The sequence below is a fragment of the Oncorhynchus masou genome, chromosome 19 (assembly GCF_036934945.1).
Source record: "Oncorhynchus masou masou isolate Uvic2021 chromosome 19, UVic_Omas_1.1, whole genome shotgun sequence".
Taxonomy (NCBI): domain Eukaryota; kingdom Metazoa; phylum Chordata; class Actinopteri; order Salmoniformes; family Salmonidae; genus Oncorhynchus; species Oncorhynchus masou.
Window position 1 is genome coordinate 27,231,770 of NC_088230.1, and position 20,628 is coordinate 27,252,397.

Here is a 20,628-nt window from a genome sequence, read left to right on the forward strand (position 1 = left end):
GGATGATTCTAATGACCAAATTTTGAACACAAAGAATCATTCATGTTTTCAAAATGCTGCGTTATAGAAATATAAAGTTAACCTTGAAATAATAGTATCAGTAGGTTATTAGAGGACTCTGTTCTTGTCTTCTGTGTCCCATATGGCACCCTATTCCCTATATAGTGCACTATATAACCCTGTGTGCCTTGGTCAAAAGTAGTACACTATAAAGGCGATTAGAGTGCCATTTGGGATGCAACCCGTACCTTGATTTGAGTAATGCCCCTCGTATTCACTGGTTGGTCAGAGTGAGGATACAATGGCACAGTATTACTCATGGTTCTTTTAATAATTTCTTGTCCCAACAGGAAATGTTGTGCACCATGTGATAGTTGAGCCCAGACAAAACAGTGATGTGGAACTTCCTTCACCTTCTCTGACAAGTGGCCTGCACAGCAACCATACGGGCAACTGATTAGCAAATAGACAGTCAGCACTTAGCAGGCTGCCATGGAGATGATTTCTAACATTGAGAGCACCTCAAAAGGCACTCTTTTCAATTCTTTGGGCTTTCTGATAGCATTACCACTGGATTCTGGCTTACACCTCAATGCAAAGTAGGGCCACATGGAGTTGTATAGGAGGTATGAAAAGTGTACTTTGCAGTAGCTTTGGTCCAGGGTGTTACATGCTGCTTGACCCTTCTTCAATGGAAGGCTTGAAGTAGACTCAAGCCACACGTAACACCCTGGATCAGAGCTAACTCTGCAGCGGTTTGTGTGTGAGGAAAGATACATGGCTAAAATTGACTAAAGAAGAGTAAGAAGTTAATCTCCAAAATGCCTAAACTAACATCCCAGAGGAGGGGTAGTGGGTCAGTTATTTGTCTAGAAGACATTTTATTGTGATGGTGGTGATACATATTCGCAGCAGTGCTAAAGAAGTATCAGCTTTACTCTCCAAATACATTTCCATGTACAGGAATTTGACTCTGTGAAACTGTGCTGCTACAGAGTTACAGACAGTAAAAAAAACAGACAGACAAAAAAATACACATTTAATTTTTTTTTATATTTAACCTTTATTTAAGTAGGCAAGTCAGTTAAGAACAAATTACTATTTACAATGACGGCCTACGAACTGTGGGTTAACTGCCTTGTTCAGGGGCAGACCGACAGATTTTGTCGTTTATTTTTTCGGTTACTGGCCCAACGCTCTAACCACTAGGCCACCTGCCGCCCCAATATACAGACGCAGAATTTACACAATCCACATACAGTATTTAATTTTTTCAATTTTATTTCACCTTTATTTAACCAGGTAGGTTAGTTGAGATCAGGTTCTCATTTGCAACTGGGACCAGGATAAGATAAAGCATAGCAACTGCCAAGATAAAGCATAGCAATTCGACACATACAACAACACAGACTTACACATGGAATAAACAAAACATACAGTCAATAATACAGTAGAAAAAATAAAACAAAAAGTCTAAATACAGTGAGTGCAAACAAGGTAAGATAAGGGAGGTACGGCAATAAATAGGCCATGGTGGCGAAGTAATTTAGCAATTAAACACTGGAATGGTAGATGTGCAGAAGATGAATGTGCAAGTAGAGATACTGGGGTGCAAAGGAGCAAGATAAATAAATAAATACAGTATGGGTTGAGGTAGGTGGATGGGTTGTTTACAGATTGGCTATGTACAGGCGCAGTGATCTGTGAGCTGCTCTGACAGCTGGTGCTTAAAGCTAGTGCGGGAGATATGAGTCTCCAGCTTCAGTGATTTTTGCAGTTCGTTCCAGTCATTGGCAGCAGAGAACTGGAAGAAAAGGCGACCAAAGGAGGAATTTGCTTTGGGGATGACCAGTGAGATATACCTGCTGGAGCGCGTGCTACGAGTGGGTGCTGCTATGGTTACCAGTGAGCTGAGATAAGGCGGGGCTTTACCTAGCACAACCAAAGAATTTCTGCACAAACTGTCAGAAACCGTCTCATCTGCATGCTCGTCGTCCTCACCAGGGACTTGATCTGACAGCAGTTCAGCGTTGTAACCGACTTCAGTGGGCAAATGTTCACCTTCGATGGCCACTGGCACGCTGGGCAAGTGTGCTCTTCACGGATGAATCCCGGTTTCAACTGTACTGGGCAGATGGCAGACTGCGTGTATGGCATCGTTGTCTACCACCCCATGTCGCAAGGATCTGTACACAATTCCTGGAAGCTGAAAATGTCCCAGTTCTTCCATGGCCTGTATACTCACCAGACATGTCACCAATGGGATTCTCATAAGTAACGGGTATGACAGCATGTTCCAGTTCCCGCCAATATCCAGCAACTTTGCACAGCCATTGAAGAGGAGTGGGACAACATTCCACAGACCACAATCAACATTCTGATCAACTCTATGCAAAGGAGATTTGTCGTGCTGCATGAGGCAAATGATGGTCACACCGTTTTTTAAAGGTATCTGTGACCAACAGATGCATATCTGTATTCCCAGTCATGTGAAATCCATAGATTAATAGGGCCTAATGAATTAATTTCAACTGACTTATTTCCTTATGTGAACTGTAACTCGGTAAAATCTTTTAAATTGTTGCACGTTGCATTTATATTTTTGTTCAGTGTACACTATATACTGTATGTGGGATAGAAACACAATACTGGTCACACCAAATGTATAGAGTAATATGTTTATTCCCACTATTTAGTGTATATGAGGATAACCTAAAGAAAATCCACTTTAAGATGATCAAATGTTGAACCTCAGATCAGGAGTGCACTGTGTTTGATTTAAATTCTTAGAAGCATGATTTTAGATATCAAAAAAGAAGAAAAACACCACCTACCTGAACATTGTCTATGGTAGACTGACCTATATGATGAGATCATCACTTGCTAGAATCAGTCTCGGTTTCCCAGACTCATGGCGCACTACGTCTGTGAAAACAGACCCTGGCTTTGACCCAACTCTCCGAGGGTGTTTCAGGGAGAGTTGGGATATGCAAAAAACACAATTCCAATTCACACATACATATTAATACATATGTGCACATGTGTGAAATAGGACAAATATAAGCACCCACCAAATGATTTGTATTATTAAGAGACTAGGATTGGATTAATAGGCTATGCATTACTATAAAGCAGATAAAAACATGCTACCAGACACCATCAGTTGACCATGGCTATATGGTGAACTTTATGGACAACATACAGAGCATTGTGTGCATTTTATAGCATGCACACAGTCTAGATAATATGCCCTGAAAAGGTCATTTATGATATCAATCCAGGTAATCAGGCACAGTTGTCCAAGGATGACCCATGTATGCTATATCAGCTGGTTATTTATTTGCCTCAATAAATCTGAATATTCAAACAGATGTCTGTCTTTATATGAGGATTCATCATTTGATCTCCATGTAGACAAATCAAGAACATGGTTTTGGTCAATTCAGGTCACGAGAATGTTCAACATCAATTTACTGGGAAAAACAAAAACATATTTTATTACATTATAAAATAATTAGAATTAAAATGATATTATGAATGAAAATTAGGTTTTGTCACTGGTGAAACGTTCTTCATATTTGATGACGTCATGACGTAGGTCAAAAGCAAACCAAAAAACTTCCTGACTTGGCTGTTCTTAACGCTGGGGTAGCTATATTTCATTAAAATGAGTTATCTTGCGAAATAACCTATAGAAAGCGACCACAATTATACCTTATGTAACAGAGCATTATCATACTTTTCTCAGCTAAATTGTTAGCTTCTTCAGCTTCAGGGAGTCTCGCTATAATAGCTGCTACTGGTTGTTTTATTTTAGAACAGAACCGTTCTGAGTGAAGCCATGATGGCGTCGAGCTACAACGCGAAGGAAGACGGTCACGTCACCGTACCTGGTGGTGGGACCATCCAGAATAAAAAGCCCGATAACACAGCTTTTAAACAACAACGATTACCTGCTTGGCAACCCATCCTGACAGCTGGCACAGTTCTTCCAGCTTTCTTCGTTATCGGGCTTATCTTCATCCCCATTGGTATCGGCCTCTACGTCACGTCCAACAACATCAAGGAGTTCGAGGTAAGGCCCGTGCTATCCGGGATCCTTAGCTAGCTGTCTACTGTATTCAATAAACCCAAGAGAAAGGGGGCACCAGTATCACTAGGGAGGGGCACCTTTAGTACTAGGGAGGAGGATCCCGCCACTTCCATGTGCCTCAAAATCACTATTTGCTTGTATATGTACTCCCACCAATGTTGTTTCTCATGATGATCGGTATCAACAGAAAATATAGCCTAAACACAAAGAAGTCCTACAAAGGCCATTAGAAACTGAATGCTGATTGGCTGTATGCCGTGGTATATGAGACCATTATAGCACGGGTATGACATTTATTTTTACTAGTTTAATTACAATTGTAAGCAGTTTATAATAGCAATAAGGCACCTCGGGGTTGTGCTTACAGTACCAAGGCTATGGGCTGTATCCAGGCACTCCGCATTGCGTGTAAGAACAGCCCTTAGCGTTTGTTATATTTGCCAAATACCACACCCCCTCGTGCCTTATTGCTTAATTAGACCATGGCTTATGTATTTGTAGCCAACAGATTCTGACCCTACCACTTTACGCTTGTTCTCTCTTTGCTGCACTTGCGTCAGAACACAGTCATGTTCTATTAAGACACAATGTACCTCAATGCAGGGATGGGATGTGCCACTGTATTCCAAATTGTACCTATATTCAAACTGATACATCGAAGATTGAAAAACTGCCCCTTTTGTCTTCATGCTAGCTAGCAGTAGCCATATCAGCCATTATGAATTGGCATGTCACATTGAATAACAAAGGAGCTGATTGGCCGCTGTGTCTTAATCTAACCATGATTGTGTTCAGACCCCAGTGCATCTCACTGTAAACAAGCGTAACTGTAGGCTCGGAATCTACTTGTTAATGTACTGTATTTGATGTCAGGTCACAGGTGCACCATTTGTGAATTAGTAGGCCATCATTGTAAATAAGAATTTTTCTTCACTGACTTGCCTGTTAAATAAATAAATACATTTGAAATAATGTTAGGCAGCAGATTTCCAGCCATTTGGAAATGCTGTTTTGATGTACACATGTCATTACAGATTGATTATACTGGGACTGACATGTCCAGCCCATGCTTCAACTGCTCCCAGAGCTTTAGTTGGAACAGCACAAGACCATGCACCTGTGCACTGCCCTTCTCTCTGGAACAGCCCTTTGAAGTAAGTATGAAGCATGATGTCTGCCTCTCAAATAGCAACCTATACACTATGTCAGTGGTTACCAACCTTTTCCGGTTACTATTCCTACCAACTGAATAGAATTTTGTCTCAACAGAGCAACGTATTCATGTATTATGGCCTGTCCAACTTCTACCAAAATCACCGGCGCTATGTCAAGTCCAGGGATGACAGTCAACTGAATGGTGACACCACCTCTCTAATGGTACATATTATGCCTTTAAAACAGGGTACCTGTTTTCACACTGCATTCCTGAATCTCTGCAATGACTTTTGACTGATCATCAACAATTTTACATCTTTAGTTATCTGACATTTCCATCAAATTGGCAAGATGTTCTGTGCAATGATCTAACGTTACATGTCTGCTTGCAATGTCCACAGAACCCCAGTAAAGAGTGTGAGCCCTATGCTCGCAATGAAAAAATGCCAATTGCTCCCTGTGGTGCAATCGCCAACAGCATGTTTAATGGTAAGACCGTTATGTCCTTCTTAGACCAGCATTACTAGAGTTGCAATAAGAGCAGCTCTGTTTATTCATGATCTCTTTCCTCAGACACTTTGGATCTGTATTACATTGACCCTAATGGCACAAGAATCCAAATTCCTCTGATGAAGAAGGGGATCGCTTGGTGGACAGATAAGCATGTGAAGTTCAGGAATCCTGGAGGCAACCCCAACCTCACAAGTGCTTTTCAAGGTGAGCAAGCACTCAGCAGAATTGTTACTATTGAAGATGAGTCTAATTTTTTTTTTACTAGGAATCTCACTGTCTTTTACCTAGGAATCTCACTATCATTTCCTCACCCAGGTACAACCAAGCCGATCAACTGGCGCAAGCCTGTCTATGAACTAGACACAGACGCTGAGAATAACGGCTTCATCAATGAGGACTTCATTGTATGGATGCGTACAGCTGCCCTCCCCACTTTCCGTAAGCTGTACCGTATTATCCAAAAGAAGAACAACATGACGCCGACACTTCCCCGTGGCAACTACACCCTGGAAGTCACCTACAGTATCCTTTCACTGACAGCTGTTCAAATGATACAGCGGTACAGGAAGTTTGGGTTTGTGGAATGATAGCTTATGTTCTGATGTAATAGGAATGTTCAAATCAGTTATTGTCATAATAGGTCAGACAGACCAGGTCAATGTTGGGCCGTGTTCAGTAGGGGGCCATTCCTTCACTTGCTAATAACAATAGGTTTCACCAGCTGGGGGATGACGAATACTGGCTTTCTTGGTTGTTTCCACTAATATAGACTACAAATTATATAATACCAGTCCACATTGTTATTGTATGATACATTTTTATGATGGTAGTGGCTCCTGATCCATGACTGTATCTTTTCTGTCTGAGCCTCAGAAATAAATGATCCAATCACGGATCAGGAGCCACTCACTTTTAAGATCCTTCTTGCTAGAGTTATTTTGTAACTTACATGTTAAATGGGTCTGAAGTTGAGCATTTGTTGAGTCTTCCTTAATGAGTTGATCCTAGACTATCCTGTTCGTAGCTTTGAAGGCCGGAAGCGTGTGATCCTGAGCACCATCTCCTGGATGGGGGGCAAGAACCCTTTCCTGGGCATCGCTTACATCACTGTGGGCTCTGTCTGCTTCTTCCTGGGAGTTGTCCTCCTCATCATCCACCACAAATATGGCAGCCGCAACAATACCGCAGACATCCCTAACTAAAGACATCTTGTATGTATGTTGCATGCTGGCTAGCAGAGGCATGAGCGTAACCAGTGGCTAATTACAAGCACTGGTGGTCTCTTGTCTGGCTTGTGTACTGTGTGTAAGAATGGCCTGCTTGTCAAAAGTGCTGTGCAAGTATTGGAAGCGCAAAGACGTCAGGGGAAAGTTCACTCATATTTATTTTTCATGGTCAGAAAGCTATGCAGTTAACGTAGGTTTTTCTGTCAAGATGTTGTATTGACAGTAAGTTGAAATGTAATGACGCTACATCAATGTGCAGATAGTACCGTTTTAATTCAGAAATATGTGTGTGTCTGTCATAGATGTTTATTAGTTCTATATGAATAAATTATTTAAAATAATGTTTGAAGATGGTCAAGCGAATTGGAACAGTCCATTAGGCTAAATGTTGAATTGCTTTGAGTCAAGGCTGTTTATTCATACAAGTATGTTCTTGTTACATACATTACAGTAGTTTGAGGAACATATTTCTGGTCTGTTAACAACACAGATAGGTCTCTATAGATTGCACAAGGATGTGCACAGATTTTCAGGTCAAGCGTTATGGAAGGCTTGCAATGTTTTCAATGTACTTTAGAACTTATTTTCTCAGTGTATAAATAGTAATTATGTTCAGCTGCCTAAAATATGCAGAGTCAAGTTTAAGTAACATAACACAAATGAAAATAGTAAATTTCAAGGTTTTCAGGGACCAAAGCTCCATGTAGCCTGGGCGCCAGTCTTTCTGCATTCTTGCAAATTCATTATGTAAAACATGTTTAGCATTACAAATAAGTAGGCAAGAACACAGACATACCTTGGACCAGTCTAAGCATTCATTTTATTCTATGGGAAAACATCCTTATTTATTTTCTTACTAAGATTGTTGCAAATTGGTGAAATATGTTTTGCACGAGTTACCTGTTACTTGGAGATTATACGCCTGTTGCTTGACAAATAAAATAATATCTGGACAACTCATGTTGTTAACCAGAATTTTATTTGAAAATGGTTAGGAAAATGTTTCAAAATTGAAAAAGTGAATGTATACTTAATATAATGTTTGAATCTTGAGCCACTTTTGGCAGTACTTTTATAGCCCAGAATACAGTAGCTGGTGTTGGCTTGGTTATTCTCCAAGTTCACACTCCTGCCCAGTATGTGGCAGTATGCCCCCTTTCCTGAAGCGTCAGTAAATCCTCCAAAGAAACTAGCGGAAACGTGGTGTTACTGTGTCCTTGTACGACGACTGACGGGGAAAAGATGTACCGACACATTCAAGTAAGATATCGATTTAGTCATGTTTTGATTGCAGTTAATATCTGTATTTAACGGAATCGGTTTGACTCTTTTTAAAGGCTAGTGACGAGTAGCGTCACTAGCCTTTAGCGGTTATGGGATGACAGGTAGTGGCTACTACGAGCAAGCCATTTAATTTACAGGTAGTAAGCTTGCTAACGTTATCTACTAAACGTTTTATTTATTTACTTGTGTTTATGGCAAGTTAACTTGGTTAAATACACAGGTAGACGGCGGCATATTCCAAGCCAGCGCTGATCTTAAAATATATCTGTAAAACTACAGTGCCGATGGGTTTGAAATGTATGCTTCTTTTTCGTAATTTGACAGGCGCTCCAGCATGTTTCGCGGCGGGCGCTGAGCTGCAGCTCCCGCAGGCAGTTGGAGAACAAGGTCACACAGAAGCAGAAGCATTTCCAGGTAATTGACAGGGTTTATATGGCTGACGGCTTGAATAGGCAATGTCTTTAAAATATGACGTTCAAATCTACTCTCTGATTTTTAGTTTAATGACAGTGAGTTATGTTTTGATGACTGGTGACATGTCCACCTGTCCACTTGTAGATCCCCTCCAATGAAGCCTGAGTTACATATAATTGACTAAGTATTTCTGATTGACAGAAGCTCATTGGGTTGATGTTAATGCTTTGCATGCTGGGTGTAAACTGAAAACAGTCAAATAATGTGTCCCAAATGACACCCTATTCCATACATAGGTCTCTGGTCAAAAGTAGTGCACTATGGGCCCTTGTCTAGAGTAGTGCATTAAATAGGGAAAAGGGTGCCATTTGGGACGGTATCAATGTTGTGAGATAGATGAGAAACCCATGTCTGACTAATTACCACTGGCAACTGATCAGGGGAGAGTTTTGCCACTGCCTCATCATTGGCTGCTTTTCAATAAGTGATTGTGCAAACTGTGTTGCTTTTAAATGCTTTCTAAAACTTGGTGTATATCTTGCTGTAAATCATTAAAAGTGTAATGGCTGGATTGCTGGAATGTACTTGTTGCATTCTGTGGTTAGAATGGCCAATTTGTGGGCATTAATGACCACTCAACCACCCAGATAGAGTTCTCTGGAGATGCACTGTTGAATCCTTTTGCTCTACTCGGAGATGAAAAGATCAATTCAAGTAAGTCACTGTCCACTCAAATGATGCTTTTCCCTTGACTTACCCCCACACTAGTGGGCCGCCAGTGTTAGTGTTTTATGTTAATGTGAGCTCTAGTATTATTGTGTTTAGCAGGAGTGTGACACTTAACTTGTGATGAGCAGAATCAACAACCTTTGCTTTGTGAGATGGTGTTAGAGTTCACAGTTAGGCATTGCTACGTAAATGCAAGCTGAAAAGTACCTAGGGCCTTGCCTTGGCTCCAAGTCAGAGCAGGTCCGCCAGAGTTATGGCTCAGTGAGACATAGGGTGCCGGCCTTGTGTAGATGGAAACATTGTCTGAGCCTTTCGGTTATAACACTGGGGTGAATCCTCATTGGAAATGCTCCGAAAGAGTACACCACAGCTTTGGTGAGCTTAAAGGATGCAGGATGCTTGTACTGTATGTTGCTGTGCATTACATGAATTTAATACGGCATATTTTTCTTCACCAGGAGGACAATGAGATTCCAATTCATTTGAAAGGGGGTGTCAGCGATGCTGTCCTAATACAGAACAACAATGGCACTCACTATTCTGGGTGAGTACAGATGGACTCCATGGCAAACTAATCCATGTAGACATAAGATCTTGGTTTAGTCTGGTTGTACATTACCACATTAAATTGCTCAGTACCTTTTTGTAATAACACTTTATTTAATTAGTAATAATGTCTTACATTTCATTGCAGGATCTGCGCATGTCATATATGAGCTGGTTTGTGCAAGTTTCCCCAAGAAGAAGGAGTGACTGCAGCTCCTGGGCTCACATGTTCTACAATACATCCTGTTAGATGTAAAATGTTGTCTCCATGTCCTCAGGGGGTTGATTTGTCCTGTCCATAATGGTTTCTGTTTCATGGGATCAATATTTATTTATTGTAACTGAGGATGATTAAATATGCCTCATAATGAAGTGTACAGTACAGGACAAACCATAACGAACGTTGGCTGTGTGAAGTAGAGCACCTGTTGTGTGGCGACGAACGGTGGTGATTCAACATGTAGAATTGTCTGAAATCGAACAGAAAATGACGGCAGGTGTTTTGTGGTCAGAGGTGATGGGATGGCCACCTGCTGCATGGATGACATTCGTTATGGTATATCCTTTAAACTAAACTGAATAAACAATGTTAATTGTTTTACGTATTGAAATGACGTAGAACAATGTTGATACAACCAGTGTATTAGACCAGGGCTCATTAACTAGATTTAGCCAAGGTCAAGTTTTTTTTTTTTTTTTTTTTTTTTTTTTTTTTTCTTGAGCGGGTTGTCAGGGGGCCAGAACATTATTAGCTTATTTCCTGGTGTTTTTTGTGTTTTTCTTTGTCCCAAAGGGACCCATGGTGTAGACTATGGAGGAATGTTGGTGCTAGCCTATGTCTGGTTGTCTGGTATGATCATGTCGTCACAACGGCAGAGGAAGAAAGACGTTAACATTTTGGTCATTTAGCAGAAGCTCTTATACATAAGTCTTCAAACCCTTTACTCAGTACTTTGTTGACGCACCTTTGGCCGTGATCACAGCCTTGAGTCTTCTTGGGTATGACGCTACAAGCTTGGCACGCCTGTATTTGGGGAGTTTCTCCCGTTCTCTCCAGATCCTCTTAAGCTCTGATAGGTTGGATGGGGAGCGTCACTGCAAAGCTATTTTCAGGTCTCTCCAGAGATGTTTGATCGGGTTCAAGTCCAGGCTCTGGCTGGGCCACTCAAGGACATTCAGAGACTTGTCCCAAAACCACTCCTGCTTTCTCTTGGCTTTGTGCTTAGGGTCGTTGTCCTGATGGAAGGTGAACCTTCGCCCCAGTATGAGGTTCTAAGCACTCTGGAGCAGGTTTTTATCAAGGATCTCTCTCTACTTTGCTCTGTTCATCTTTCCCTTGATCCTGACTTGTCTCCCAGTCCCTGCTGCTGAAAAAACCCCACGCTTCACCGTAGGGATGGTGCCAGGTTTCCTCCAGACGTGACGCTTGGCATTCAGGCCAAAGAGTTCAATATTGGCTTCATTAGACCAGAGAATCTTGTTTCTCATGGTCTGAGAGTCCTTTAGGTGCCTTTTGGCAAACTCCAAGAGGGCTGTTGTGCCTTTTTACTGAGGAGTGGCTTCTGTCTGGCCACTACCATAAAGGCCTGATTGGTGGACTGCTGCAGAGATGGTTGTCCTTCTGGAAGGTTCTCCCATCTCCACAGAGAAACTCTAGAGCTTTGTCAGAGTGACCATCGGGTTCTTGGTCACCTCCCTGGCCAAGGCCCTTCTCCCCCGATTGCTCAGTTTGGCAGGGCGGCCAACTCTAGGAAGAGTCTTGGTGGTTCCAAACTTCTTCAATTTAAGAATGATGAACACCACTGTGTTCTTGGGGACCTTCAATGCTGCAGAAATGTTTTGCTACCCTTCCCCAGATCTGTGCCTCCACGTAATCCTGTCTCTGAGCTCTACGGACAATACCTTCGACCCCATGGCTTGGTTTTTTCTCTGACAGGTTTAGAGATGTTTGCAAATGTATTAAAAACTGATATACTTTGTTTACGCTGTCAACTGTGGGACATTATATAGACAGGCGTGTGCCATTCCAAATCATGTCCAATCAATTGAATTTACCACAGGTGGACTCCCAAGTTGTGGAAACATTTCAAGGGTGATCAATGCACCCGAGCTCAATTTCGAGTCTCATAGCAAAGGGTCTGAATACTTAGTGTATAAGGTATATCAGTTTATTTTTTTTATTTTTAATACATTTGCAAACATCTCTAAACCTGTTTTCTCTTTTTCATTATGGGGTATTGTGTTAGATGAGGGGAAAAAATGGAATACATTTTTGAATAAGGCTGTAACGTAACAATATGTGGAAAAAGTCAAGGGGTCTGAATACTTTCCGAATGCACTGTACGTACAGATCTTATAAACACAAGTGTACTATTTAAGGTCCAACTTCAATGGTTTATTTTAAAATTGCAGTGGAAAAACACTTTGGTATTTGTTGTAGTAATACAATTGATTTTATCTTCTACATGTGACCAAGTGTTCCCCACTTTTGCAGTGTGGCTCCGTTTTTAAAACTTGTCTGTAATATTAGTACCTTAGTTCCAAACCAAGGGCACATTAGGCCAAGGGCAGTGTTAATATTGTCATCAAATGATACACTAATTTCTTTACAAAGTATCTATGATTAGAATGACGTTCCTATTTTGGAATGTCCTTGAGCTCTAGCCTACAGAAATCGGACTAGATCATGGGAAAATGTCATGAGATGCAATTTGCTCGATTGTTTACTTTTTTTTGTAGGTGATTTGATACGATATGCGTGCACATCTTACAGTGTTGTATAGCAGATAAAACTTTTTTTGTTTCAGACTTTTATGAAATGTTCGGTTTTTTTTTTAAATTACCAAGCTTTTTCTGAAGCAATGCACCAGAAAGCATCGCTGCAGGGCTTTCGCATGTGGATTTTGCCTTTTGAGCCTCTAGAGGGCAATGTCTTCAAGGGAATAGCTTGGGTCTCACATTATGATAGACCAATGTTCGGGAAACTGAATTCTCTCGTCTGTAAAAGTTGTGACATCTCTGTTTTAATTTCAATAACACGTCAATAATCAATAACGTTCATTTGAAAAAGTTGTTTTTCAAAATGATCTGTTAGGCTATAATCTATAGCCTATGTATTTGATAGATGAGAATGGAATAGGCTACTCCAGTAGCCCCGAAAACTCCAGACACAATTCTGGTTGTACAATATCACTTTAAGTTGCTCAGTGCCTGTTGAAATAAGACTATTTAATTATTAATAACCTCTTACATTTCATTGCAGGATCTGCATATGTCATATATGAACTGGTTTGTGCAGGTTTCCCCAAGAAGGAGTGACTGCAGCTCCTGGGCTCACATGTTCTACAACACACACTGTTTCTTTGTAAAACGTTGTCTCCATGTCCTCGGGGTTGATTGGTCCTGTCATAATGGTTTCTTTTTCAAGTTCATGGGATCAATATTTATTTATTGGAGCCGAGGATGATTAAATATGCCTCTCGTAACAAAGTGTCATTAGTCCTTATTTTTGTATGTGTGTAACTGTATTTTAAGTACAGTAGACAACATAACGAATGTTGACCGTATGCGGTTTTGTGAAGTAGAACCCATTGACCCAAGTTTATTTGACAAAATTGTTGCAAACAAAATGTGTGGTGGAAATGGCAGGAAAATTGTATAGGAAACATTTTCTATAGATTTACAAAATGATGACTTTTTTTGTCTAACTTTTTTTATTGTGACCAATGATGGAAACTGATTAAATGATAATTGCCAAATTAATTTTGAAGTATGCAGTGTACGTGTCATTACGTCACTATAAAACTCAACTTCACATTTTATTCGAAATGCCTAGGCCCAGTGCTTGAAAAAATATATTTTTATCAACTATAAAAATGTATCGTTGCAAGACAAGGATTGTCCTGACTTTCAATAATGGCTGAATTGCTTTGCATTGCTTTCTAGTTGGCTAGCTAGTTTCACCATCAAATTATTTCAGATCTACAAGAGTGCAAGTCTCACCATGGCACAGACCTTGGTGATACATAGGCACATGAGAATTATTAGAATATGGCAAATTTTAGTAAATTATTGCATTCCATCCATGCTGGATTTCCCAGGCTACCTGAGACATGAAACAGATAGGTGGGAGGGTAGACTACAGGCTGTCACCAATGCGGAATTAGCCTAAAAGAGTAATAGAAACACTTATTTTTTTCAACACGGTTTTTGTGAGGAAAAAGTGTTTTTACATTTTAGTAATTTAGCAGAGCTATCCAGAGCGCCTTCAGATAGCTAAGTGAGACATCCACATATCACAGGCATAGTAAGTAGGCTACACTTTTGCTCAATATGAACAGGTGCGGTGGGATTTATTTCACCTTTATTTAACCAGGTAGGCAAGTTGAGAACAAGTTCTCATTTACAATTGCGACCTGGCCAAGATAAAGCAAAGCAGTTCGACACACAACAACACAGAGTTACACATTGAGTAAAACAAACATACAGGCAATAATACATTAGAAAAATAAGTCTATATACAATGTGAGCAAATGAAGTGAGATAAGGGAGGTAAAGGCAAAATAAAAAGGCCATGGTGGCGAAGTAAATACAATATAGCTGTCACGCCCTGGTTGAGGTATTTTGTGTTTATCTTCATTTATTTGGTCAGGCCAGGGTGTGGCATGGGGTTTTTGTATGTGGTGTGTTGGTATTGGGTTTGTAGCTTAGTGGGGTGTTCTAGTTAAGTCTATGGCTGTCTGAAGTGGTTCTCAATCAGAGGCAGGTGTGTATCGTTCTCTGATTGGGAACCATATTTAGGCAGCCATATTCTTTGTGTGTTTCGTGGGTGATTGTCCTTAGTGTCCTTGTTCCTGTGTTAGTTTACACTAGTATAGGCTGTTTCGGTTTTTGTTACATTCTTTGTAGTGTTTGTATTTAGATTCGTGTTACGTTTTGTTCATTAAACATGGATCGCAATCTACACGCTGCATTTTGGTCCGACTCTTTCACCGCATGAAAACCGTTACAATAGCAAGTAAAACACTGGAATGGTAGATTTGTAGTGGAAGAATGTGCAAAGAAGAAATATAAATAATGGGGTGCAAAGGAGCAAAATAAATAAATACAGTAGGGGAAGAGGTAGCTGTTTGGGCTCAATTATAGATGGGCTATGTACAAGTGCAGTAATCTGTGAGCTGCTCTGACAGATGATACTTAAAGCTAGTGAGGGAGATAAGTGTTTCCAGTTTCAGAGATTTTTGTAGTTTGTTCCAGTCATTGGCAGCAGAGAACTGGAAGGAGAGGCGGCCAAAGGAGAAATTGGTTTTGGGGGTAACCAGAGAGATATACAGTGCCTTGCGAAAGTATTCGGCCCCCTTGAGCTTTGCGACCTTTTGCCACATTTCAGGCTTCAAACATAAAGATATAAAACTATTTTTTTGTGAAGAATCAACAACAAGTGGGACACAATCATGAAGTGGAACGACATTTATTGGATATTTCTAACTTTTTTAACAAATCAAAAACTGAAAAATTGGGCGTGCAAATTATACAGCCCCCTTCAGTTAATACTTTGTAGCGCCACCTTTTGCTGCGATTACAGCTGTAAGTCGCTTGGGGTATGTCTCTATCAGTTTTGCACATCGAGAGACTGAAATTTTTTCCCATTCCTCCTTGCAAAACAGCTCGAGCTCAGTGAGGTTGGATGGAGAGCATTTGTGAACAGCAGTTTTCAGTTCTTTCCACAGATTCTCGATTGGATTCAGGTCTGGACTTTGACTTGGCCATTCTAACACCTGGATATGTTTATTTTTGAACCATTCCATTGTAGATTTTGCTTTATGTTTTGGATCATTGTCTTGTTGGAAGACAAATCTCCATCCCAGTCTCATCAGGTCTTTTGCAGACTCCATGTTTTCTTCCAGAATGGTCCTGTATTTGGCTCCATCCATCTTCCCCTCAAATTTTAACCATCTTCCCTGTCCCTGCTGAAGAAAAGCAGGCCCAAACCATGATGCTGCCGCCACCATGTTTGACAATGGGGATAGGTGTTCAGGGTGATGAGCTGTGTTGCTTTTACGCCAAACATAATGTTTTGCATTGTTGCCAAAAAGTTCAATTTTGGTTTCATCTGACCAAAGCACCTTCTTCCACATGTTTGGTGTGTCTCCCAGGTGGCTTGTGGCAAACTTTAAACGACACTTTTTATGAATATCTTTAAGAAATGGCTTTCTTCTTGCCACTCTTCCATAAAGGCCAGATTTGTGCAATATACGACTGATTGTTGTCCTATGGACAGAGTCTCCCACCTCAGCTGTAGATCTCTGCAGTTCATCCAGAGTGATCATGGGCCTCTTGGCTGCATCTCTGATCAGTCTTCTCCTTGTATGAGCTGAAAGTTTAGAGGGACGGCCAGGTCTTGGTAGATTTGCAGTGGTCTGATACTCCTTCCATTTCAATATTATCGCTTGCACAGTGCTCCTTGGGATGTTTAAAGCTTGGGAAATCTTTTTGTATCCAAATCCGGCTTTAAACTTCTTCACAACAGTATCTCGGACCTGCCTGGTGTGTTCCTTGTTCTTCATGATGCTCTCTGCGCTTTTAACGGACCTCTGAGACTATCACAGTGCAGGTGCATTTATACGGAGACTTGATTACACACAGGTGGATTGTATTTATCATCATTAGTCATTTAGGTCAACATTGGATCATTCAGAGATCCTCACTGAACTTCTGGAGAGAGTTTGCTGCACTGAAAGTAAAGGGGCTGAATAATTTTGCACGCCCAATTTTTCAGTTTTTGATTTGTTAAAAATGTTTGAAATATCCAATAAATGTCGTTCCACTTCATGATTGTGTCCCACTTGTTGTTGATTCTTCACAAAAAAATACAGTCTTATATCTTTATGTTTGAAGCCTGAAATGTGGCAAAAGGTCGCAAAGTTCAAGGGGGCCGAATACTTTCGCAAGGCACTGTACCTGCTGGAGCGCGTGCTGCTATGGTGACCAGTGAGCTGAGAAAAGGGGGGACTTTACCTAGCAGGGTCTTGTAGATGATCTGGAGCCAGTGGGTTTGGCGACGAGTATGAAGCGAGGGCCAGCCACAGTTCGCAGTGGTGGGTAGTATATGGGGCTTTGGTGACAAAACGGATGGCACTGTGATAGACTGCGTTCAATTTATTGAGTAGGGTATTAGAGGCTATTTTGTAAATGACATCGACGAAGTCGAGGATCGGTAGGATGGTCAGTTTTACTAGGGTATGTTTGGCAGCATGAGTGAAGGATGCTTTGTTTTGCGAAATAGTAAAACAATTCTAGATTTAACTTTGGATTTGAGATGTTTGATGTGAGTCTGGAAGGAGAGTTTACAGTCGAACCAGACACCTAGGTATTTGTAGTTGTCCACATATTCTAAGTCAGAACCGTCCAGAGTAGTGATGCTGGACGGGCGGGCAGGTGCAGGCAGTGATCAGTTGAAAAGCATGCATTTAGTTTTACTTGCATTTAAGTGCAGTTGGAGGCCACTGAAGGAAAGTTGTATGGCATTGAAGCTCGTCTGGAGGGTTGTTAACACAGTGTCCAAAGAAGGGCCAGAAGTATACAGAATGGTGTCGTCTGCGAAGAGGTGAATCAGAGACTCACCAGCAGCAAGAGCGACGTCATTGATGTATACAGAGAAGAGAGTCGGCCCAAGAATTGAACCCAGTGGCACCCCAATAGAGACTGCCAGAGGCCCGGACAACAGGCCCTCCGATTTGACACACTGAACTCTATCAGAGAAGTAGTTGGTGAACCAGGCGGGGCAATCATTTGAGACACCAAGGCTATCGAGTCTGCCGATGAGGATGTGGTGATTGACAGAGTCGAAAGCCTTGGCCAGGTCAATGAATAGGGCTGCATAGTATTGTTTCTTATCTATGGCGGTTAAGATATCGTTTAGGACCTTGAATGTGGCTGAGGTGCACCCATGACTAGCTCTGAAACCAGATTGCATAGCGGAGAGGGTGCATGGGATTTGAAATGTTCGGTAATCTGTTTGTTGACTTGGCTTTTGAAGACCTTAGAAAGGCAGGGTAGGATAGATTTAGGTCTGCAGCAGTTTGGGTCTAGAGTGTAGTTACAGCAAAGTCAGAGCTAGAAAGGTCGAGAAGGGTCGAGGTGAGGATGAGATGGGATTATGTAAAATACTCTTTGAAGAGGTAGGGTTTCAGGTGCTTTCGGAAGATGGGCAGGGACTCTGCTGTCCTAGCTTCTCCAAGCCAGGACAGAGAACAGCTTGGACTGGGCTGCGCCATAGCTGCCCTCCCGTAGGGGTGGGAGGGCCAAGAGACTAGAGGTGGCAGAACGGAATGCTCGGGTTGAGGTGTAGGATTTGAGCATAACCTGAAGGAAGGGATGGGCAGTGATGTCATTACTGAGTGCGACATCATTACGTCCAGCTGTTTTTATCGACACAACATAGTTAAGTCAGGGTAGCTTAGTGGTTAGAGTGTTGGGATAGTAACTGAAAAGGTTGCAAGTTTGAATCCCCAAGATGACAAGGTAAAAATCTGTCGTTCTGCCCCTGAACAAGGCAGTCAACCACTGTTCCCAGGCCGTCATTGAAAATAAGAATTTGTTCTTAACTGACTTGCCTAGGAAAATAAATGGAAATGTACCCTAGCAGGCAATTGTTTAATCTATTTTCCATGCAAACTTTCTAAATGTTGACAAAAACTCCCTGAACAAGTTAATGGAAACATAGCTAATCTTGTTCATGTCTAGTTTGCTACTAATAACATTCTCATGATGGGAATTATTACCAGTAGGTAGGTTTCCTTCCAAATGGCGACAGATTTTCATGCAAATATTCTAAAATCCGCATAAAAACACAACTGCCTCCCACGAAGCACCATTACCTTTTTCTTTTTTTCTTTTTTTTTCTTAACAAATCAATACAGGAAGTACATGGGGGAACACAAGTATATATAAATAATATACAAAGGACAATTGGGCTAGGGGGGATAGGGGGCGGGGCTAGGGGGTACAAAATCACATTACAGAAGGACATACAGACACTTATTATTCTAACCTTTTTTGTTAGTAGAGTATTTAATTGTCTTAAAATATAGTTCAATTTGTTTTTGTAAGGTAAGAACATTTGTTTTTTCGTTGTTGTAAATTTACAATTGTGAATATGAAATTTGGCCAAAAGAATAAAGAAATGAATTACATAAAAATGTTTCAGCTTATTTCTATCATAGGTAAAGAATCTAAGCAGTATATCTCTCCACAATAGTGTAAGATCTTCATAAATGTATTAAATTATAAATCTACTGATGTCTTGCCACAGTTTTCTTACATGCATACAATGCCAAAAAAGATGATATTAATGTTAAGATATAGACCAGACGCTTTGGAAAAGGATTGTATCACATTGATCGATAAGGGAATTTGGTTAGCATCTTTCAGAAAAAGTGTAGTATCGTCAGCCAGCCAGCTGGTACGAGGCACCATTACCTTCTTCAAGAGCTCAGAGCGAGTGACGTCACCGATTGAAACTGTTAGCTCGCACTCCGCTAACGAGCTAGCCAATTCACACCGCTTTACATATCGACTGCATGATGAGATTATTATTGTGGACAAAAGAGCAAGATCATTTTCATTTGTCAAACTGCAGGCAAGCATCGATTATCATTTCACCAGAATAAGATTATCACCACCCTGCGAGCGTCATCATAATTTATTTAATCTGTAGCCTAATAAACTGCATGCTTTCTCAACGAGTGGTAGTGGACCTCACATGTTATGGCGTGACTCCAAGTTTACTTCGATTGTTATATCAATATTGGCGGATAAAACTGTTTCCACCGACATTTTTCGCATAATTAACCAAACAAAACAAAAACAAAAAAGATCCCACCTTGTCTAGCGTATCTTGCTCCAATTCCAATGGTTTATTTTAACATTACAATGGGGAAAACACTGGTATTTACTTAAGTAGTAATATCATGTAATTTATCTAATATATGTGACCACAATTCCTCAATTTTCACTGTCTTTCTCCTTTAAAGCCAGTCTGTAAGATTAGTACCTTATTATTAGAAACCAAGGAGGACACATTAAGCCAAGGGCAGTCATAATGTTGTCATCAAATGATACTTTGTAAAGAAATTACGAATATATCTACAATTAGAATATGACGTTCCTATTTTGGAATGTCCCTTGAACTCTACACAGAAATAACTACTAGATCATGGGAAAATGTCATGAGATGCAATTTTTGGTAGTGATTTGATACGCTATGCGTGCACATCTTACAATGTGTATAGATTATAAAAAGTGCCATCAGACATTTGTGAAAATGTTAGTAACGTTTTTTTTAACCGAGTTTTATCTGAATACTTTATTAAAGTAGAACCTAATGCTCAAGGAACCAGCGATGCATTTTGCCTCTTGAGCCACTAGAGGGCTATGTCTTCGAGGGAATTGATTGGGTCTCGCATAACAGGCCTATGGTCGGGAAACTGAATTCTGTCATCTGATAAAGTGTTTAAAAAAATGTTTTAATGTTATTATCACGTTTATCAATAAAACGTTCAATTTAAACGTTTTTCTGCTTTCAAATGATCTGTAGGGCTATAATCTATTGCCTACGTATTTGATAGATCAAATACAATTGTATTAGTCACATGTGCGGGAATTCAA

At 40.6% G+C, this 20,628-nt stretch overlaps 1 protein-coding gene and 1 pseudogene across 2 annotated transcripts; both read left to right on the forward strand.

The window, feature by feature from the left end:
- The first annotated feature begins 3,594 nt into the window (after nt 1-3,594).
- Nucleotides 3,595-7,945, forward strand: LOC135506088 (cell cycle control protein 50A-like). 2 transcript variants are annotated; one of them, XM_064925504.1, is made up of 8 exons: nt 3,598-3,648; nt 3,818-4,075; nt 5,128-5,247; nt 5,363-5,470; nt 5,650-5,737; nt 5,822-5,965; nt 6,077-6,283; nt 6,770-7,945. In XM_064925504.1, exons 2-8 carry the CDS (start codon nt 3,842-3,844, stop codon nt 6,961-6,963), a joined length of 1,095 nt encoding a protein of 364 aa, XP_064781576.1. In that variant the 5' UTR covers nt 3,598-3,648; nt 3,818-3,841; the 3' UTR covers nt 6,964-7,945. The 2 variants fall into 2 exon arrangements, with proteins under 2 accessions (XP_064781575.1, XP_064781576.1); XM_064925503.1 differs by having other exon boundaries at nt 3,595-4,075.
- Nucleotides 7,946-8,174: 229 nt separating this feature from the next.
- On the forward strand, nt 8,175-13,722 carry LOC135506089 (cytochrome c oxidase subunit 7A2, mitochondrial-like; annotated as a pseudogene).
- The last annotated feature ends 6,906 nt before the right edge of the window (nt 13,723-20,628 follow it).

Bases quoted from the DNA above. Each gene is read 5' to 3' on its own strand.
- LOC135506088 (XM_064925503.1), top strand. From the start codon at position 3,842: ATGATGGCGTCGAGCTACAACGCGAAGGAAGACGGTCACGTCACCGTA. The intron at 5,248-5,362 runs GTAAGTATGAAG...TTGTCTCAACAG, and splicing joins CTCTGGAACAGCCCTTTGAA to AGCAACGTATTCATGTATTA. The intron at 6,284-6,769 runs GTATCCTTTCAC...AGTTGATCCTAG, and splicing joins CACCCTGGAAGTCACCTACA to ACTATCCTGTTCGTAGCTTT.